Source organism: Podarcis erhardii (genome assembly GCF_964252035.2).
Source record: "Podarcis erhardii genome assembly, chromosome: 11".
NCBI lineage: Eukaryota > Metazoa > Chordata > Lepidosauria > Squamata > Lacertidae > Podarcis > Podarcis erhardii.
In genome coordinates, this window is record NC_138501.1 from 55639457 (window position 1) to 55661514 (window position 22058).

A 22058-nucleotide genomic window follows, 5' to 3' on the forward strand; every position below is an offset into this window, starting at 1 on the left:
AGGGCGCACTGAGAGCCAGTGTGATCTTGGCTGCCCTCTGGACTGCCTCTTGATGGCAGCCCTGTTGCCATGGCACTTCTCTGCCACCTCCCAGCACCTTCTGCCACTGGGCCAGGCTCATATTTCAGCCCAGGGGCTGTTTGTAGACACCTCCTGCCTCTTCCAACCCCCTGCCTTGCCTTGCCTTGCCTCTTGGCGGCAGCCCTGGCAGGGTCCCGGGTTTGATGCATGTGCGTTTGCTGAGTCACTTGCTTTCCTAATAATCTGCATCGCCATCAAATTTGGACGATATTAACACTTCCCTGCTTTGGCTTTCTCTCCAAATGTCAGCAAACAACTTAAGGCAAACCGGAGCCTCATCACAGTTGGAAGCGGGGCTCTGCGTGGGCAAGAGATGGAAAAATAACATGGGATGGCGTCGTTGCCCACTGCTGGCAGACTCCAGTTGGTTCAAAGAGTAGGGGGAAGGTGCTGGGCAAGAGCGCCTGGTTGCGCTTCCCTTCCTTCCAGCCTCCCTGTTCAAACAGGCAGAGAACTGGCTTTGCCTGTGGGCCGTCAGAGCCTTCCTCCCAGCCCCGGCATCTCCTCACTTGCAGCTGCACATTCCTTTCCTTGGCACCGCAGGGAGTGTTCAGCGCTGCCGAGAAAGGCTGGTCTTGCTCTTGACTGCCTTAGCAGGTGGCACCAGCCCCTGATAATCTTCTGGCTCAGCGGAGGCCTGCCCAGCCTTAGCAGGAACGGTGGAGGGAGTGGGAAGAGAAGAATGAGAGGTGAAACGAGAGCCATCTTCCACTATCTCACGGGCTGCCTCCTGGAAGATGGAGCAGCCTTGTTTTCTGCTGCTCCAGAGGGGAGGACATGAGCCAATGGCCTCAAGTTCCAAGAAGAGATTCCAACTAAACATCAGGAAGAAATTTCTGATGGTGAGAGCTGGTCAGCGGTGGAATAGACTCCTTTAGAAGGTGATGGGTTCTCTTTCATTGGAGGTTTCCAAACAGGTTGGGTGGCCACCTGTCAGTCAGGGATTCTTCACTGTGATTCCTGCATTGCCGTGGGTTTGCCTAGATGCTCCTTGGGTGTCCCTTCCAACTCTGCAAATCCATGACTCTATGATTACAGCACTTGAGCAACTCTCAAGATGCTTACGCTTTTTCCCAAGGTGTCAGAGATTCCCCAGCCTTCCTTCTTACCCTCCAGCAGGCCTTGCGCTCCTCCATGAAGACTCCCTGGCCTCTCCCAGCTCTCTGTCTGGAGGTTTCCAGTTGCCTCTGCCTTCCAGCCCCCTGCTGGCCTGATGTGGCTGTTCCTGTCCACTCCGGATGGGACTCTTGCATTGTTTGAGGGCTGCTGGTTCTGGGTCCTAATCATGGCTCAAGCGCCTCCCAGGCACTGCACAAGCAGCTTTGCCCTGTGGGCAAAATAGTTCTGCCAGAGCAGGCTCTGCTCCCAGTCCCAGACCTGAAGATGTCATTGCTTGAGTGTCCTTGCTAGACAGAGATTGGCAATGTCCTTAGACAAGGCTGCCCTCCTGAGTGAGGGCTGGGGGGAGTCACAGGTACCATATTCTGGCGCTCTGGAAACATAGGGTTACTACTGCCATCAGCACATGTTTAAGGGGTGCATAGAAGGTCTCAACAGGAGACTTCGCTGTGCCTCAGAATTTTGGGGGCGTGTTTGTCTCATAGCCCCAATACGGGGTGCCTAATTCCTGGACCACTTTTGTGTGCAATCAAATTTCTCAGATTCTTGTGAAATGTCTCAACTGCAAAATACCCTGCCGTGTGTGCATTCAAACAGAGCTTTGTGGTGCTTGCAACTTGCTGGAAACTTGCTGGCTGCGGTGCGGTTGGGCCGATACCAGCTTTTTAACACCATGCCAATTACAATTCCCAGCATCGGGTAGGCTGTGCCTTTCTATTCTGAAGTGTGAAGGGTTATTTCAGGCTTCCCAGCATGCTCTGGGCTTTGCTCTCACTCCCTCCGTAGTGTCTCTCACTTTCTTTGCAAATTTAAGCACCCCATAATTAGCGCCGTTTGTATAAACTCAGCTGCAGGTTTGGAGAGGGCCTTAATCGGCTGCGAAGATCGCACAATGTGCCGCTTTGTTGACTCCCCTTCCCTTGTTTGCAAGCACCTTGTGTTTCAGCCGCGTTTCTAGACAGAGGCGGGCTCTGGCTCTGCACGAACACAAGCAGGCAGACAACGGCCTCGCAGCCCCAGGCGGGTGTTTCTGTTCTCCTGGCCTCTTCCGTGGCTTGTTCTGCCTCCGGGGCCTGAAGATGCCTCTTCTCTGGCTGCTGTTGGAACTTCAGGCAGTCCCGGTTGACAAAGAACCGGTCCTGAAAAGCAGTGCCTGGACTGGGAGGGGTGAGGAGCATCCCAGGGCAATCCAGCCCATGTGAGCAGAGTTTAGGGTGATTTTGGGTCTGGGCAGGCGGGAGGGGGAGGCTGTGCCTTCCCTCGACTGCTTTCCATAGCAGTGTCATCTGCCGCAAGAAGACACACAAACACAAGCTTGGGAAAGAAGCCATCTACTTGACATGCACCTAAACAGAAAGATTCAATCATCCAGCATTTAGGTAAAACGAGCGAAGCAACCCGAAGGCCAGTCACTCTGTTCTCCACACTTGGACGGAATAATGGCAAGCTGTCCTTCTTTCTCTGAAAGAGATTCTGCCTCGGGAGAGAGACCTCTCGCTGCAGCAGCTCTTATTAGGGTATAAATGGAGACATAAATGGAGACCAATTTCCCCCAACTGGTCTTTTGTCTGCCTCGCCATAACTTTCTGCAATCTGCAGCTCTGTCACTTTCCCAATATCCCATCTCTTACATCGATTCTGGGCCTCTGGGGATGCTGTGATAGCCTTGGCTGTGGCAAAGAAGACGTGCAGTCAGTGTTTCAGAAATACCTGGGACATGTGAGGCACACTCAGAATGCCCACAGCCCAAGGGGCCACATCCAGACCTTGGGTCCCTGCCCCCTTCCTTGGGTGTTTAGTCAAGAGCAGGATTCTCCCTTCATTCACTGGAAGTCATGCAAATCCCTGTAATTTCCTTCCCTGCGGTTTGCAGTGCTACAAGGCAGAGGACATGAAACGAAGGAGGGAGGGGGAAAGCAGGGGGCAAGGGCCTGTGAATATTCTGTCTCCTTCCAGTGCTGGGGGGCAGTTTTGGGTGAGTTCGGCCCCAGAGCGGCCGGATGGTGGGGAAGGGCTTTGCAAACTCAGATGACGTGGGCTTCCTTCCCTCCCCAACGCAGATGGTTTGAGCAGTTTGTGATGCAGTGGCTGGATGAGAATGAAGACGTGTCCCTGGAATTTTTGCATGGAGCTCTGGAGAGAGATAAGAAGGATGGGGTAAGGTTTTGGAACACAGAAATAAAGTAAATCACCAAACCACCAATTCTAGCATGTGAGGACCACCTAAATTGTATAATTTGGTATTTGAATGATTGGTATTATGAATTGTATTATAATTTGGCATTGATATAATGAGGCTAATATTGGATTATTGGCCAGTGGTGCTGTCGTCCAATGTTTGAATTGTTGTATGGCTTGTGCGTTTTGCCGCCCTTCCGTGTATAAACTTAATAAATAAGGAAGCCAACCGGTATCCTTCAGGATTGTGGAAAGCTTGGTAGAAAACAGAAAAGTGTTACATTAGTTCAGTAAGTGAGCAACTATTTGTTTTATTCATTTATTTCATAACGTATATACACTGCTTGATTGTAAAAACGAAGCAAAACCTCAAAGCAGTTTACCAAAACGTAAAACAAGAAAACCCAGAAAAAAATACAAAACATACAAAAAGTTAAAATGCTAATGCAGATTAAAATTCACATGGTAAAAGGCTTGCATGAACTCAAAGGCACCAGGTAGAATCACAGAATCGTGGAGTTAGAAGAGACCCCGAGGGTCCTCAAGTCCAACCCCCTGCAATGCAGGAATCTTTTGCCCTGCATTGACACTCAAGCCCATGACCCTGAAATTAAGATTCTTGAGCTATCCTGCCTTTCTTCACCCTGCGTGTTTCTTGTTTGCATACAGTTCCAGCAGACATCTGAGCATGCTCTTTTCTCCTGCTCGGTGGTGGATGTCTTCACCCAGCTCAACCAGAGTTTTGAAATCATCAAGAAGTTGGAATGCCCCGACCCGGCCATCCTGGCCTGTTACATGCGGCGCTTTGCCAAGGTGATGCCTCTCCTCCCACGGGATCTCTAGGAGCGTCGTTCTCCGGGGGAAAGGGGTGCAATTATCATCACAGTCAACAGCAGCATTTGTTAGTGGCTTTTTGCCAAAACGAAACTTCAGAGCGACTTAACTAGATGAAATTCAGCTGTGGCAAACCATTAAATGTTTCTGCTGCGCCGCTCAGAACGAGGCAGGTAACCTTTCTGGTCTCCTTGCAGACCATCGGGAAGGTGCTGATGCAGTACGCAGACATCGTCTCCCGGAGTTTCCAGGCCTACTGCTCTAAGGAGAAAGTGGTGAGTCCTTCTGCCTGGTTGGGATGGGGGAACGCAGAGGACAAACGGGGAGAAGACGTGCCCCTCTCTTCTTAGCCATATCCTCAAGGCCAGGCGCCCTTGGGCAGATAGCTGCCCAAGACCTTGTTGCAAAGATGGCTCTGATACCAACTTAGTGTGGAGCCAGCATGCAGGCCCCTTGCTTAATTTGCAAGATTTGTTGACTCTGTGTGTGTGTGTGTGTGTGTGTGTGTGTGTGTTGATTGCCAGAAGCCACCCAGAGTGGCTGTGGCAACCCAGTCAGGTGGGTGGCATTTAAATATTAAAATTGTTGTCTGTAGACCGATGGGCGTTCTTGGAATGCACTTTTTGCAGCCTGGTTCTCAAGGCAGGAAGTGCCTCGTAACCCTTTTCTGCTGCTTAGGAGTGGAAATTTGCTCAGCCTTAGCTCACAGAAGGGTCACAAAATGAGAGGCGCTTCCCGTCCCCGAACATCGTACTTGTTCGTTCATTGGTTCCCCGGGAGCTAGTGCTCTTTCTGCCTTGACAAAATGTTCCCTCTGACTCTCTCCAACTCCTGATAGTGGTGGGAGGGCATCAGGTCCTGGGGCGCAGGGGCGGGCATGGCACTCCAGCCATTTCACTTGTTTCTCACTCCAAGACACTCTGCCAGTTGGGCTTCCAGCTCCAAACATCAACTGGGCTTCTCGGAAACTGGCGGGGGGAGAGAGATCCGCTCACTTCCTGCTGGCTGGGCTACTGAATTTGCAGAACTCACTTCCTGCCTAAGGAAGAAAGGTCTTCCTCCATCCATCCCTGGCCTTCTCACCTGTATCTGGCCTGAAGGCTTTGCGCAGAGAGAGTCAGTGGCCTTCGCATTTATCTGTCTCACTAGTAACCTGTCTTTGGTGTTTTCTCCTTCTGCTCAGCCCTGCATCCTGATGAACAACATCCAGCAGCTGAGGGTGCAGCTGGAGAAGATGTTTGAAGCCATGGGGGCCAAGGAGGTGAGAGCTCGGAGGAGCCCTTCTGAGCGTGGGGCTTAGCACTGCCTCGTCAGCTGGTCGGGGATTGGATTTTGTGGCAGGGGAAATGGGTAGCTTGCAGGCCTGCCCCTGCTTGCATCATGCACCACCAAGAGTCAGAGTGGTGAACTATAATTCCCACCAGGCCCAGCCTGAAGGCTAATGGTCAGAAGGGGGGGGGGGAGATGGACAGACATGTTGGCTACTCCTGTCATAGTCAGAGAAGGAAGGGAAGATGAGATCACGGCCTTCGTTGAACACATTTCCTAACTCTTGAGTTTCTAAAGGGTTCGTATGGATGTGCTGATTCTTACTTTATAAATGGCCTGAAACATTCACACCATCGGTTTGCCATGTGGCGGCCAACTTGAGTGAAGCTGGGTTGCTGAAAGCTGAGATGCAAATGTGTAAAGACTTTGCTGAATGAGTCTGGTTTGAAAATGAGTCTGGTTTTCTTCCAAAAGCAAGTTCCAGCTGCTACAATTGGCTTTGGGTCATCCTTCGCAGCTGAACAGACTGTGTGTGCCCTTTCTCATTATTCTGGATACTTGCTGGGCCTGTGTGGATACAGCTGTGTTGCCTGATGCCTTCCAAGCCTTAAACGCCTGTTGTCCTTAACTGGAGGCAGGATTTCCCTCTATCACTGATTCAAGCTGTGAGATTTTCTGTAACGCTGTGAGAATGCCTGGTCTAACCTTTGCATGTCTGTCTCTGTCTTTCCCTTGCTTTCCAAGACTGAGAATGTGGAAGAGAAGGAGAAGGAGAAGGACCAGGATCAAAATCAGAATCAGGATGAGACTCAGAATCAGGATGAGAATCAGGAACAGAATCAGGAACAGGAACAGGAAAAGGATCAGAATCAGGAACAGAATCAGAATCAGAATCAGAATCCTGAACCGAGGAATCCTAAGGCTGTTAGAATCCATATTGCTTACTCTTGGCCTTAAGACACTTCCTCCTTAGCTGTGACTTCCTAGATCAGAGCTTTCTAGACTGTGTGTCGTGACACGCTAGTGTGTCGGCTGCAGAATGTAGGTGTGTGGTGCAAATGCTCCCCGCGCTCCTCCCGGGGCTGGAAAGGGGTTAGTTCAACCTCCGGTTTGCTTGTAAAACTGAATTCCTGTGTCATGAAATGATGCCTGTCTAAAAAGTGTGTCGCCAACATGGAAAGTTTGGAAAGCTCTGCCCTAGATCCTGAATAGATGTAGGCTCTGCACGTGGCAGGGAACTCCATGGTGGCACCGTGGCATAGGGTGGCTTCTCCCTGGCAGCATGTCAAGAAGCAGCTCAGAGCTGTGCAAAATATCCTTAGGAAAAAGCATGGAATGGGAAGTGATGGCAGAGGCTATTGGTTGGTGCGGAGAACAGACCCAGGCTGCCTTGGGCAAAGTGCTGCCATCCATTGGGTCTCTCTTGCTCCCTGTGGCCAACTTTGGTCTCCAGCACTGCTGCTAGGAAGAGGCCTTGGTGTCCCTGAAGTGCCTTAAGCGGTTTCCCCCTGGTGCCTCCATTCCGAGTTCTGCTCCGTGCAGATTCTCAGTCCCTCTTGCCTTAGCCTGTGTGCCATGCAGGGACTCTGAATGCTGTTCCTCAGCCTGGCTAGCGAGTGTCGGCCACTGAGATAACGTAGCTCTCCCGCTTTCGGATTTAGTCAGCTGAACAACTAGCTAGAAACATTTGCTGCTCGTTTTAGTGCAGAGCTTCACCCTTCCCTCTCCGAAGCCTTTCCCCTTCCCAGCTTATCTAGAGTTTCCCAGGAGTCACCTGCTGTTTTTTCTCTAGGTCTTCTGCAGCGGGAAGGCTTGCCAAATGAAAGCAAATCCTGCACTTACAGGAACTTGCCTTCCAGGAATTAGTGTAGTCATAGTCATTGGTGGCCTTATCTAGCCTGTCATGTGTGAGTGTGTTGACCCTTTCGTTGTGAGTCTCCATGCAGTTGAGACTGGGGGAACATGGGAATAGCCTGCTGGATCAGACCAATGGCCCAATTGGTCCAGCATCCATGGACCTCCATCAGGCATTTCCCAGTTTTTTGCAGGGGGTGGGTGGACAGGAGAATGGGGGTGGGGTGGGCCTGGGCCATCTGTCTGCCTGCCTGTCTCTTTCTGAGCTTATCCACATTTTCCTTTCCTCCACACTTTTCAGGCACTGTCTGCATTTTAAAGTTTTATGTCTGAGCACTTTTTCTTGCTCCAGAGCAGCCATAGGCAAACTCAGCCCTCCAGATATTTTGGGACTACAGCTCCCATCATCCCTAGCTAACAGGACCAGTGGTCAAGGATGATGGGAGTTGTAGTCCCAAAACATCTGGAGGGCCGAGTTTCCCTATGCCTGCTCCAGAGGTTTCCACATGAAAACTTGCTCTTTACTGCTGAATTGGAGCAAACAGCAATGCACGGAGGCACCCAGTTGCCGCTCCTTGCATTTCATCTTTAAAGAGGAGGTTTTCACGAGGAATGCTCCAGGGCAAAAGAAAAAGCAATCCGGGTTTTAAAGTGCAGATTCATGCCTAGAAAATGCCAGGCAAAAGGTAAGTGTGGATCAGTCCTTACTTTCTCTTGTTTTCCTGCCGAATGAACACTGGACTGTGTTAAGCTGTAAGAGCCATCAATAAATAGTATTATTTACAATAAGCACATAGTTTAACCATGGTTTGTTCAACAAGCCACAGGTTGTCTCACAGTTGAGCAGAGAAGTCAGGACTTCTTTCCAGAGCCGCCTTTGTTTCCCAGATGCCCTTGCCTCCAGACTCTGTTGCTTAGCACATGCCCAGCGTGGGATGGGCAAACCATAGTCGGTTAAGACACTTGGTTTCAGACATAACATAAAACCATAGTTAAAACATGGTTCGTGAGCCATTTACAAACTACAGCATCACATCTGTGGTTTGTTACCAGAAAGTAAACCACGGTTATTGTGGTGGGCTGGGTTTGGACATTCAGAGAAGCCGCACTTTGGCTAGGAAAGCCATGGCTTAGTGTTAGATGTGTTTCATTCGCACAACCAAGTCATCCCACAACAACCACATCCCCAGCAGTGTAAGAGCAGGTGGGGAGTTGAGACCAGCCTAAAGCAGAGCTGATGTTCGTCCTCCCTGACTTGAGCCAGCGGGGCTGAAGCTGGCTGAGTTGAGAGATATTTAATGTTATGTTATTAAGTAAATTCAGTAAAATTCGAGAGAGAGAGATGATCTCCCTGGCTACCCACCTGCATCTTGCTATGGGCTATACCTGTGGAGTAGGAAGAAAGATGCTGGGGCCGGGAGGGAGGGAATCTTGCTCTTGGCTGCGCTTGCCCAGTGCCTGCCTGTTCCTGGGCAGCGTGACTCATGCCAGGGGGCCAGCCGTTCCCTCGGCGCTCACACAGTAATGAGACCGGCTCCCTTAATAAGGCACGACACACACCAGCTTCAGCTGGTTGAATCCTGAGAGGCTTTTTTAAGCAGCCAGCTCTGCGTGCTCCCTCCTCCTCCTCCTCCTCCTCCTCCTCCTCCTCCTCCTCCTCCCGGGGAAAGGGAGAGTTTGCCTTCTGCCGCAGGGTCACAGCCCAGTTTCCTATGCCAACTGGGACGAGGAGGGGGGGGAGGTGTGGGGCTCCCACCTGACTCAGTCCTGAGATGCACTCCCATTCCAGGGCAGGTGAGAAGTCTCCAAAGCCCCAGCATCAACAGAGCATTCGCTTGTGTGTGATCTTGGGGCTCTGTGATGTGAAGCTCTCTAATAGCTGCTGATTTAAACAGAGGTCCTTAATTTGCCCCAGTGGGCGAGAGGGTTGTGGTATCATCTGACCAGAGGCTGAAACCCATTCGCAAAATTTATCCGAAGTACATTGGCAGGAAAGCAGTGAAAGCGTTTCAGTTGTGGGAGGAAACACATCAGGTTATAATGATTGCACGCGGAAATAAAGTGCGAATTTAGGATTAAAGCATTGGATGAGGTGGCTGTTAAATGCAATAATTGTGGCCAAACTATTATTATTATTATTATTATTATTATTATTATTATTATTATTATTATTATTATACTAAACTCTACTTTGAAATTTGTCCAAGCAAGTCCAATGCTCTCATGGGCTCAGGTAAAGGTGACCAGAAAGCAGCTTCCCTTTTTCTTGGGGGGCAAGGAACACGCTCCCTCCCAGGGTCTTATCCGAGAGCTCTGAGCCCCGAAAAGCATCGTCCTCCTTCCCACTATGGTCCATGGAGACACAGTTTGGCCCCGGCCTCATTGCCATGGCAACCCCTTGTCTGTCTCCCCCTCCGTTCGGAATCCGGCAGCTCTGCCCTCCTTCGCAACTGGAGACAGGCAGGCTGTTGGTGAGCTGCCCTTCACACCCAGGGCTTTTATTCCATAGCTCTGGAGGCCTCGACTTCAGAAGCCTTAGGCTCTCGTAAACAGTCTCTGAAAACAAGAGCAGACCCACATTGTCGCTTAGGGAAGCAGGGAAGCAGGGAGTAGGGTGAAACAGTATTAAAGGCTGATTGGGAATAGTTTGCAGATTATACGAAGAACTATCATAAACAGGTTAAATTGCTAGCAGGTTTGGAGAAAATTCAATAGTAAAAGTTACATTAGAATAAGATGGGGGAAAGAAGGTATGGTTTGATTGTAATATTCAGCAATAATTGTTATATGGAGGAAACCATGGAAGGGTGGAAGGGAAGCCAATGTTTAATGTATTGTAGGGACATTACATATTGTCAGAGCTGCCCGAGGTCCCAGCTCACAAAGGACCAACGCCAGTTCCTTGTTATATACAAAAGTCTTTATTGAAGTTCAGTTTCGATTTCAAAGCCGCGGCGCGCAGCTCTACGTCTCAAACTCTAGACCGCTGAAGCTCCGTCTGAATCTCCTCCCCCCAGACACCAGTTTAAGACTCTAGCCTTGCTCCACCTCTTCCTTTGCTCTTTCCTCCTCTGGGTCTGCCTGTCCGCTGGGGTCTTGCCCTTTCTAGACTCTTCTGACACTGAGTCCCCTGAGTCTTCCCCCTGCCTCCGGCGGGCTTTAGAACCTGGTTCCCAATCCGGGTTTTCTGCTGTCCCGCGCGCCTGTACATTTGAACTTGGCGCGCGCGCCCAGCCGGCAACCTTTCTCCTGACCGTTACACTGCTCCTGTCACTGCTTCCCTCTTCAGGGGGGCTAGCTGGACTTGACTTCCCCTCCGTTCCCTCACTCTGCGATAGAGGCGTGGTCAGCCCTGACTCATCTTCTCTCCCTGCTGGAGGAGACGCTGGCCCTGATGCATGGGACTCTTCCCCCCCACTCCGCTCTGGTGGGGGAACTGGTCCTGATCTCCCGCTGCTGCTTTGGGAGTCCCCGCTGGCCCCTTGCTTCTGGTGCGTCCCCCCTGGGACCCCCCTTGCCCTGGCCATCGGCGCCCCCCTCTGGGAATCTTCTGAATCGCTGGAGAAGCTCATGGAATCTCTCGGGCCACTGTCATACTCCCCTACGCTGCCCTCCGATTCTTCCCCTTCGCTCTCCATTTCCTCTCTCCCCTGTGCCTCTGCTCCTGAGCCCCTGACACATATATATAAAAATATAAGTTTTTGTGGGCAGGCGTCTCTCAGGGGTGCAATAGGCAGAGGCCAGGGGTGAACTATTGGGGGTCCCTTTTGTTGCTGCAACGCCCTGTCTCCACAGATGGGCTCCTGTCTCTGTCCCCACCCTGCCTGGAATATAATGGAAAGGCAGAACAAGTGTACTTAAAATGATAATCCCTGGGAAAGAACTGACAGCACATCTGTTGAGAGAGACACTCCAAACCAGCTTGAAAAGGTGCTTGTTTTTAATGGCAGTTGTTGGCCCAGAGCCCAGAAACCAGCAATGCCTACAGGTAGCTAAGGAACCTCTCTTGCCAAAGGCTCTGGCAGGGTGGCTGAGTGGAATTTGGCGTGTTTGCAGCATGGAAGGGAGCAGAGACAGGCAGCGTCTCCCCTCTGCTGCCCTTCTAGATGGGCTTCTACCCATTGCTGTTGGATCTGGGGGTGCCTTCCCCTTTCTTTCCCCTCTCAATTCTCCCATGAATGTGCGTAGCCCTGAGTCGGGACCTAAGTCTTGAGTTTGCCACACAGGTTGGCGCCAAGAGAGTCTTGCCGGCTTGGCTCGGCAGGTCTGGACTGTCCTCAACTCCGCAGTTGCTGGGGGACAGAGAGACGTGGCCTCGTGGACGGTCTTTCGCTTGCTACGTCCTTCGCCAGGCAGGGCTTTCTGATGCCAGTCAGATGTTGCTAGAAGCGGGAAAACTTTTGGAGCTACCAGGCGCTGCTGCAGAGTTGCTTGCTCCTAGTTCCTAGCGCCAGCGTAGTACCGACAGACCGACGCACCCTCCTAGCCAAGCGGCCGTTGATCTAGAACTCTGTGTCCCAATGGAGGCAGTGGGCACAGATGCCCTTGACGCTTCTCACTTCCCTTCCTTCCTCCTGCCCACAGCTGGATCCAGAAGCCAGTGACTCTCTCAAGGAGCTGCAGGTGAAGCTGAACAACGTGCTGGATGAGCTCAGTGCTGTGTTTGGTAACAGGTGGGTGCCAGCAGCCCAGGGGTTGTGGAGGGAGATGGCCTTTCTTCTGTGTCTGCTTCACGAGATGGAAAAAGAGGCCTGGTGTTTGCTCCTTTCCCTTTTGTTAATCCTCAAATTCTCACGCACGAAAGTAACCGAAGAACCGAGAAACGTTTACGCACTTCTCGCCTGGCTCAAAGTGAAATAGTCTCTGAACTGTGAAATCCGCCGCGAGTTCATATTCTTGGGATCCTATCGGTGCCAGATTTTGCTTGCCGGCTCATTGACCGAGTGCAATTTCTCTCTTAACATTCAGAGGGCGATATGGCGGCTTTAGCAAGCGGCAGCTGCATTAAGGGAGAGAAAGTGCTCTCTCTCTCGGTGCAGCTCTGCTATCAGCACACAAGCGCTTAGTCAGGGCTGGGAGATAAGGGCATTCCTTGTGCTCTCCTCAATATTGACAAGGCAAAGTCGCCTTCCTCCTCTGGAATACAGAATCAAAACTGATCACAAGTTCTAGGGGCCCAGCCAAAAATTTTAAGGGTAGGGTAAATCCCTTGCTTGGATTTGGGACACACAAGCCCATCTCTTAGGTCCTGAACTATTTCCTTCTAGTAGTGAATGCCCATCTCTTCCGCTGGCAACCAAATATGGGAGGCATTTTAAACTCTGGGGACTTTCCTTTTCCGCCTCCGCTGCTTCTCCGGCGTTCCCTTGCTCTGCCAGCACAGTGGGAAGGAGAGTTAGAAGCATCCTGGCCTGGCTTCCTTTCAAGGATAACCACGTATCCTCCCTACGTCCCTCCTCCTGAGAAGTGTAAGGGGGGAAGAGGGGAGAGCTTGAATTTCTGGGAGCATAAATCCCCCGACCCGTGAGCTGCCCAAGGTGAGGTGGTCCAGGCTCATGTTAGGGGGCTGCTGAGCGCTGTGCTTTGAGGGCTCGCCCTGTTTTCCTTCATGCACAGGCAGACTTTGCCCACAAGCAAGTGGCACCAGCCTGCAAGGGAGGGAGGTGCCCGTAAGTGCCGCATTGCCGCGCCCAGAGTGATCTTGTCCCTTCTCGCCTCTAGTTTTCAGGCACGGATCGACGATTGCGTCAAGCAGATGTCGGATATCCTCTGCCAGGTGAAAGGGCCGGGGAATGCCCCTCCGAATGTGGTGGCCCAAGATGCAGACAACGTCCTCAGGCCCTTGATGGACTTCCTGGATGGAAAGTAAGGGCACCAGGCAGATCCGCACCAGATTTAGAGGGTTTGCGCAGGCCTTTTGGGGGCCGTCTATGAAGAGCAACCTCAGCTTGAGCCCAGGGCTGGGAAATGGAGGGGGCTGCTTCTGCGGAAGAATCCCCCACCCTTTCTTGGTTTCTCTGTCAGTCCCAGCTGAGGCAGAAGGACTTTTAAAGCGGCCCAGAGTGAATTGCAAAAGCTCCCCTACGAGCTGGAAGTAGCAATAGCAGTTGGCCTCGCCACACCTCAAGGCATGGCCACAGCTGCTGGTTGCGTCCGGCCAAGGGAGTCGGCTGGAGAAGACCAAATGCAGGCTGGATGGACCTTTGGTTCTGGCCAGGCACTTGTGGCCACCAGGGAAAAGTCAGGGATCCCTTTGTCCAGCTGAGGTCCTCTTGCTTGAGCCTAACCCTCTGCTCTCCCCCTGCAGCCTGACGCTCTTTGCGGACGTCTGTGAGAAGACGGTGCTGAAGCGGGTGCTGAAGGATCTCTGGAGGGTGGTCATGAACACGCTGGAGAAGATCATCGTGCTGCCCCCCCTCTCGGACAACACGGTAATCCTCTTCCCTCGCTCCTTTTGCCCCAAGGAGGTCAAGCGAAGGGGCAGCAACTGCCCAAGTCACAGCTCACAGAGCCTCCTGGCCAGGTGGGGGGTGGAGCCCTGATCTCTCCCAGGTCCTGGTCTGACACTCTAACCACTAGGTCACGCTGCCTCTCTTGCCTTTTGCCAATCTTGGCTGCTCTCAATGGTCTTTGCAGTTGTCCCCTTCCTTCACCCCCCCCCCAACAGCCCCCAAGTGAACAGCGAACAGAGGTGGTACATTTTTAAGTGTAAGCAAAGAGCTGAATGGCTGGCTGGGGGGGGGGAGAAGGAGGGGGTCTGAACCAGCCCAGGGGCGTTTGAACCAGATGGGAAGGAAGGAGCAGGTCTGAGCGTGAGGAGAGGGGGTTCCAGAAGGAGCCGCGTTCAGGCACAGCCAGGGAGGTGGGGCCTTCCTTCCCCGGGATGCTTCCTCCTCCAGCCTGTTCCCACCTGGGCTGCCCTGAGTCTGCTTCTGCCCATGCAGAGGGGCAGCAGAAGAGCCGCAGAGCCAGCTTGGAGGCTGGGCTTCCTTTAAGGCTGCCAGCGATCAGCGCTCCTGCTGCTGCTGCTGCTGCTGCTGCGTGGGCTTGTGTGGGTTGCCGAAACAGAAGGAGAAGCCCTGCCCGCCTTTGTACGCTTATCGCATGCCCTGCCGCGAAGAGGTTTAAGCGGAGCTGTGAAAATGGCTGGGTCAGGCTGTCTGCGGGGCAAGCCCAGCGGCAGGCGGCAACCAGCCTTTTCAGAAAGAAAGAAGGAAGCGAGACAAGCGGGGGGGGGGGCTGGCTGGCTGCAGAAACCCTTTGAAGCTCCCAGGAAGGGGAGGGAAATGGCCCACCAGCCTCTTCTCTGCACAAAGGCCACCCCACACTCCGCGGAACAGAACGGACCCAGAGAGAAACGGGTCCCAATTGCCATGGGCAATGGCAGCAAGTGCCACATTGTGTTCCTCCAAGGAGCCACCCGTTGCCTTCTTGAGTAAAGTGCCAAGGAAAGCCCCCACCCCACTGGTGCAGGGGCTGGGGAGTTGCATGGGCAGCCAAGAGACCTTTCTTTGTGCACCATTCTTTGAAATCTTTCCTCTCTCTTGCCTGGCATGGGGAGGGCAATTTTCGCCCAGCCTTGTAGCAGCCATTAACAGGAACAAACAGGAACATTTTGCAAAGCCCGTTTTCAGCAGCCCTGTGTCCACGCTGTGCCTGCAGGGAGAGCTTTAAGGGTGATAAGGGAAAGGTGCTGCCGCCTGGCCAGAGACCTCTTCCCTCCGGAGGGCAGAGGAGCCTGGCTTGGGTGTGCCTGGTGCTTCTTGGCACAGTCCCAGGAGCAGCCAGGAGCCCCGAGGGAGAAGAGGGAGCACCAGGCTCAGCCAATCGACTCTGGTGCTGTGGAAACTGAGGGATGTCTCCATGCTTGGAGGCCAGAAGCCCGTCAGACTCTGGGTCAGGGACCATGGCTGCCAGCTCCCTAGAGCCTGGTGAAATCTTGTGCCCTGGGAAGCACAACTGGCCTGCGGGTGAATGGAAGGCACACATGTCTTTCTGTGGTGCGTTTGCCAAGGCGGGAAGAGCTGAGCTGTCCCTCAAGGTCTGCAGTCAGCGATGGTGGCCAAGGGTGGGGGGGGGGGGTTTGCCCTGATCCGCAGGCCCAAAGGAGGAGGGCCTGCACAAGTGGTTTGGTGCAGGGATACCAGAGGAGGTCAGAAACACCAGAGGGATCCATTCTAGCTCTTTATTAGAAGAACAGGCCAATGTACCACACCGACTGCAGAGCCAGACTCGGCACAGACCCTGAAGAGGCAAGCGGTCACCACGACTTGTTGGCACCCGGGAAAGCATTTAGGCATCACGTCTTATACAAAAACAAACTATGTAATCTGGCCCCAGGAGCCCAGTTAACTTGCCCCCGGCTTGGAGGCCCCTTCCCAGCTCTCCTCCATCTCTAAGACCAGGGAACACGAGAAGCCTTGCATCTCCCCACCAGCAGAACCAAAACTCAGGCTTCCGATCTTCCAAGCAGGTGAACATAAGCGAGCTCATTCTTGCAGCAAATGACAATCAGCCCCAGGGTTATCCGGACTACCAAGGTGGTATTTGCAGGCCTTCTGGAACATGGTCACCAGTTTGGTTCCACACAGGGTTCCTTCGTGCCTCTGCCAGGCGAGATTTCCCAGCTGGCTCTTTGCTGCTCCCAGTTTGATTCTAGGCTGAGGTTGGAGGGGTACATGTGCATGCTCCCTCATATGCGCCTGGCCACAGGGTGCGGGGAGGGAGGGGTTTCTGGTGCAAAGGGGCCTGGAAACACTAAAGCAGAGTGCTGTCAACTGGCCCTTTCCCCACAAGCGCAGCAGACGGGGGGGGAGGAGGTTTCTTTGCTTGGGTCTTCTCTTGGTGCTGGAGGAAGAGCCTTGCTTCCCCTGGGGACCTCAAGGGGCCGCCTCAAGCCAGCACAACATCCCCAAGGCTGGCTAGTGGCAAGGGCTTCGGAGCCGAGGGGCGATGGTGAGCAGATCAGGGCAGCTTCTACTGGCTTGGAAGTGAAGTTTTCCTCTCCTTTTTTGTTTCTGCTGGAACCTTTGTGCAGAAAATACCCCCACGTCTGACCATACCAGCCTTGTATCCGATCCTTCCAGCTGAGCCCTGGGTCTTCCTTAGGAGTGAGGGGCTTTAGTGGAAGGAGGAGTATGCAGGTAGCCTCTCAGCCAGGGGTGAGGACCCTCTAGCAGGGGTGTCCAAACTTTTTAAAAGAGGCCAGATTTGATGAAGTGAACATGCGTGAGGGCCCACCAAGTTTATTGAGCTTTTTTTTAGGATTGAAGTTTAAGGGTAAAATAAACTGAATTAGGCCCCTGAAACAGACTTTGGACTCTCTGCCTTCTTCCTGGACTCTTACCAACACTTCTTCAGACCTGCCTTGGATGTTTCTGCCTGTCTTTGAACCCTGATGATGCCTCTGGGTTGCCCAGATGGAGGGCGGAGGCGGTTGTGTGTGTAGAAGTGCTCCTGCAGTACAATGATCATATTTGCCCTCGTTGACCTCTGGCCCAGCCCACTCCTGGGAGGTCACCTAGGTGGGAAAGTAGCCCTGTCTCCACTCCTGCGTATCTTGGAGATTGCCAAGATGGTCGTTTGACGGCCAAGTCGAGATAAGTGGGGCTTCCCCCCGCAAGCGCCTCTCCTTCCGTTCACAAGTCAGCATGTTCCGCTCGACGCAAAGCCTTTGAGGCCTCCTGGTCCCTCTTCCCTACTGTACTGCTGTGACCCACGAAGGCTGCCCCCCTTCGCCTTGTTTTCCCCCTGATGCAGCCCTAGTGGGCACCGAAGCAGGCGCTTGCAAGAGGGTCTCCTGCCTTGGCCAGGGTCCCGCTGGCTGCCCTTGCCTTATCACAATCCGGGGTGTAACCTTCTGCTCCTCCTGTCTTGTCTTTCCTCTCTTGCTCGTCATGCCCGCAGGGGACCCCGCTGATATTCAGCGCCGCTAAAGAACTGGGACACTTGTCGAAGCTGAAGGTATGGGGGGGGGTAACCGCTAGCGCATGGCCCTCCGCCTGCCCTGCCTGTGACTGTTGCTGTCTGCTTGTGCGTCCCGCAGAATGCCCTTGGTGTCCCCTTGTGTGTCTTGTCACTGTTGTCGTAACCGTGGCCAGTGCCTGAGTCCCTGCCCAGGCGCAAGCTGGGTTTTGCCTTGGCTCTCAGCGCATGATGCTTGACCGCAGGCCGTCACACCGTCTCTCCGCCCGCCATCCCTGCAAGAATGAAGCCCTCGTGCCTCAATGGGGGGCCCTTCCCGACGGCCGGACGAGAGAGAGGGGCTCCGAATGGGCAGGAGCTGCGGGGCTGGGCAGGGGAAGTGGGTGGGCTGGGACTCTCGGCTGGGATAGCTCAATTGGCCAAGCATGAGACTCTTTTTTTTCATTTTTTAAAATTTTATTTTCCAAATTTATAACAAACATAAAAAGAAAAACATTACAATCTGAAAAAACAAGCAAATAAACATAAATTTATCCTAACTGATAAATTCCCAATTTTGTTATCCTTGTTAGATGACTTCCTCGAATCCCCCTAGCTGAGTTTCCATATAAGTCATTGCAGCAGTTTTCCAATACTACTTTCAGATAAGATTAGCTTAAGCAATTAACATCTTTCTTTCTTTTCATATTAAGCATGAGACGCTCAATCTCCGGGTTGTGGGTTCGAGCCCCACCTTGGGAAAAAGATTCCTGCGTTGCAGGGGGTTGGACTAGATGGCCCCGGGGTCCCTTCCAGGAGACCTTTGTGCCGTGTTTTCTTCCTTGCAGCTGGTGTGTGTGTGTGTGTGTGTGTGTGTGTGTGTGTGTGTTGTCTCCTCCATCGTCTCTCCCATGTGAGCTTGCATAGGTCTCCAGAGACAGGCCTGTGGCCGCATTCCCACTCCCTCTGCCTGCTCAGCTCGTCTTTCTGCCGCGTGTCTCCGCTGGATCCCTGACCCACCCCTATGCTTGCCTTCCCTTTTGGCTCCTTACTATTTAAGGACTCCCCCCCCCCGAAACAGCCCTAATCTCGCCATCTACTGTTTCAGGATCACATGGTCAGGGAGGAAACGCGGAGTCTCACTCCAAAGCAGTGTGCGGTGCTGGAACTGGCTCTAGACACCATTAAGGTTAGTGACACCCCCCCCCCCCCCGCCTCAGTTTCTGAAACACAAACAATGGTGATTCCTGCATTTCAGGGGGTTGGTCTAGATGACCCCTGGGACCCTTCCAGCTCTGCAGTTCTGTGATTCTGTGAATTCCAGGGAGAGCATGAAGCTCAGCAGTTGTTGCTCACCTGCCCAGGGGGTGGGGATGTTGGCCAGCACCAGAACCTCTGGGGCAGAGGGTGGGTCTAAATCAGGTTCCCAGGTAAGACATTTTATCTATTAAAAAAGGCAGCAGCAGAACGCATAAAGTTCAGTGAGTTCAGATGTGTCCCAAAACAGCCTGAGACTAGATTCTAAGTAAATTCTGTGTCCAGGGCGGCTGTCTATCAGCTCCATTTGGTACGCAGGATGAGACCCTCCCTGCCCGCAGACTCTCGCCAGAGTGGTGCATGCTCTGGTTCTCTCCTGCTTGGACTACTGCAATGCGCTCTACGTGGGGCTACCTTTGAAGGTGACTCGGAAACTGCAATTAATCCAGAATGCGGCAGCTAGACAGGTGACTGGGAGTGGCCGCCGGGACCACATAACACCGGTCCTGAAAGACCTACATTGGCTCCCAGTACGTTTCCGAGCACAATTCAAAGTGTTGGTGCTGAACTTTAAAGCCCTAAATGGCCTCGGTCCAGTATACCTGAAGGAACATTTCCACCCCCATTGTTCTGCCCGGACACTGAGGTCCAGCTCCGAGGGCCTTCTGGCAGTTCCCTCACTGCGAGAAGCAAAACTACAGGGGGCAGGGGGCCTTCTTAGTAGTGGCGCCCACCCTGTGGAACGCCCTCCCACCAGACGTCAAGGAAATAAATAACTATCTGACTTTTAGCAGACATCTGAAGGCAAGCCTGTTTAGGGTTAATTTTTTAGGGAATATTTTAATGTTTGATTCTATTTTTAATATTCCGTTGGGAGCCGCCCACAGTGGCTGGGGAAACCCAGCCAGATGGGCAGGGTGTGAATAATAATAATAATAATAATAATAATAATAATAATAATAATAATTTTATTATTATTATTATTTGAGATTGCAGGCCAATTTAAGAGCAGTTATTGTTTTTTTTATATAATTTTTTTTATTAAATTTTTTTCCATAAAAAACTCCAATCATATCAATTTGCACATCACATATTTTAGCTTATTGGACCTCCCTCAACTTCTCTGACAATCATTCGTAGTTCAAATCCTATCTTCACATTCCTTAATTTTAATATTGCCATTAAATACTATATTTCTGTCCTTATTTGCTTTCTAACAATATTCCTTGTATTTTCACAAAGCTTCTTTAAAGCACACTAGCGTTGTACAGTCCTCACATACAGTTTTCAAATACTCCGTAAATTTTCCCCAGTCCTCAAAAAACCTGTGATCCTTTTGGAATCTGATTTTCCCAGTTAATTTATCCAGTTCTGCATAGTCTGTTAATTTTGTCCTCCATTCTTCCAAAGTCGGTACTTCTTCTTGTTTCCATTTTTGGGCCAACAGTGTTCTTGCTGCGGTGATTGCATACTGAAAAAGTTTACAGTCTCTCCTATTTATGTCCATTCTTGTTATTCCCAGCAGAAAGGTTTCTGGTTTCTTAACAAAGCTATATTTTAGCATTTTCTTTAGTTCATTATATATCATCTCCCAGAACCCCCTTACTTTCTTACAATCCCACCACATATGCATGAATGTACCTTCTTTCTCCTTACATCTCCAACATTTGTTACAAGTTTTGTACATTTTTGCTAATTTTACTGGTGTCATATACCACCTATATACCATCTTCATAACATTTTCTTTCAATGTGACACATGCTGTAAACTTCAGGTTTTCATTCCATATTCTTTGCCAATCATCCATTTCTATGTTATATCCTAAATCTTTGGCCCATTGAATCATAACCACTTTTACTTCCTCATCCATTGTATGCCATTCCAACAGAATTTTATACATTTTGGAAATTATCTTACAATCATTATTGACAATTTCTGTTTGAAATTTTGAGTCTTTTTCTTTGTACCCTTTTTCTTTCACATCCTTTTTAAACATTTCACTTATTTGATAGTAGTGCAACCAATCATAAACATGTTCTTTTACTTGTTTGTATGGTTTTAATCTCCACTTCCCCCCTTCCTTCACCACCAAATCTCCATAGGTAATCCAGTCACTTCTCATATTAATTTTTTTGACACCTATAACCTCTAATGGGGATAACCAATGTGGGACCCCCATTTCTAATATATTTTTGTATCTGTCCCAAACTTCCAATAGCGATCTCCGGAAGATATGATTTTCAAATGATTTATAACCCTTTTTCTTTTCTTTCCAAAGATGCGCGTGCCATCCGAATCTGTTATCAAATCCTTCCAAATCCAGGAGCTTTGTATTTTTAAGTTTAATCCATTCTTTTAACCAGCAAAGACATGATGCTTCATAATATAACTTCAAATCTGGCAGGGCAAAGCCTCCTCTTTCTTTTGCATCTGTTAGTAGTTTATATTTGATTCTCGGCTTTTTGCCCTAAGAGCAGTTATTGTTTTAGCTGCTTTCTCAGTCTACAAGGGAGATGGCTGTAAGACAGAGACTGCGCTAGACTTTCTTCTAGCCGAGAGAGAAGCTCTTGCTCCTTCCATCTTCTGGACCACTCGGTTCCGGAGCCTCCTTGGTGGGCTTGGGGGAGAGCCAGTTGGGGGTCCCCACCCCCTGTGGCCAAAGGAGCAGGGCAAGTGGGTCCCTGGGTGGGTCCCTGGCTGCTTCTTCCTTCTGCCTCTGACATGTATGGGCCAAAAGGGGAGGAAATTGTCTAGTTTTTGGTGAGTTTTTTGTTTTTTGCCTCGTTTTTTGCCTCACCCAGAGGCAGTGAGGCCTCCTTCCTTGTAAATCCCACAAGGACTGCAGGAGAAAATGTCGGTAGCGTTGAAGGGCTAGGAAGGGCCCGTTCAATTCAGGCAGCCACCCTGTCAGGAAAGGGAAAAACTGGGATTCCAGCCTCCAGTTGCGTGTTTGGTTTTTAGTATTTTTTTATTAGAATTTGTGAAAAGGGATACGAAGATTATTATCCAATTTCTTTTTTTTTTTAATCAAAACTAAAATGTTAATCTAAGTAAAGACCCAAACCCTAAAGAGAAGAAAGACAAAAACAAATAGAGAGATAGAGCTCGAGAGAAGGGAGAAGGGAAGAGAAAGAGGAAATAATGAAAGAGAGACAAAGGGAGGAGAAAAGCGGGGTGGAGCAAAACTGTTAGACTATGCGGAGATGGACAGATTGACGGGGAAAATTAGATATTTAAAAGACCAAAGGTTCATTGATGACTGGGGGAAATTTGTGGAGTATCTGGATAATACAAGTGAGGGTCAGATAACGCTAGTTGGGTTTAAAAAGGCTCTGTGAAAAGGTTGGAATATTGTCTAAAGAGAAAAAGAAAAGGAAAGAGAAAATAATGTCAATATAAACTAGGATTTGCGTGAATTTGTTAAATAAGGGCATGGATGATTCGAGGGGAAGTTGAAGGAAGTCTCAAAGAAAGGAATCTGTGATAATAAGATGTAATTTTTTTAATTTTTCGTTTGTTATGATTTAAAAACAATAAAAATCATGTATGAAAAAAAAAGAAAG

The 22058-nt window shown here is 50.8% G+C and overlaps 1 protein-coding gene across 12 annotated transcripts in view; it reads left to right on the forward strand.

Moving 5' to 3' along the window:
• The window catches only part of UNC13B (unc-13 homolog B), a 160079-nt gene that overhangs the window by 132732 nt on the left and 5289 nt on the right, over positions 1 to 22058 (forward strand). For 7 of the 12 annotated variants that reach the window (XM_081881292.1, XM_081881297.1, XM_081881300.1 and 4 more), the window contains 10 exons: positions 3261 to 3357; positions 4048 to 4191; positions 4410 to 4487; positions 5396 to 5473; positions 6226 to 6405; positions 11920 to 12008; positions 13057 to 13200; positions 13643 to 13766; positions 17242 to 17298; positions 18347 to 18427. In XM_081881292.1, the coding sequence (XP_081737418.1) occupies positions 3261 to 3357; positions 4048 to 4191; positions 4410 to 4487; positions 5396 to 5473; positions 6226 to 6405; positions 11920 to 12008; positions 13057 to 13200; positions 13643 to 13766; positions 17242 to 17298; positions 18347 to 18427 (1072 nt within the window). The remainder of the gene's footprint in view (positions 1 to 3260; positions 3358 to 4047; positions 4192 to 4409; positions 4488 to 5395; positions 5474 to 6225; positions 6406 to 11919; positions 12009 to 13056; positions 13201 to 13642; positions 13767 to 17241; positions 17299 to 18346; positions 18428 to 22058) is intronic. The other 5 variants (XM_081881301.1, XM_081881295.1, XM_081881296.1 and 2 more) reach the window with 2 other exon arrangements.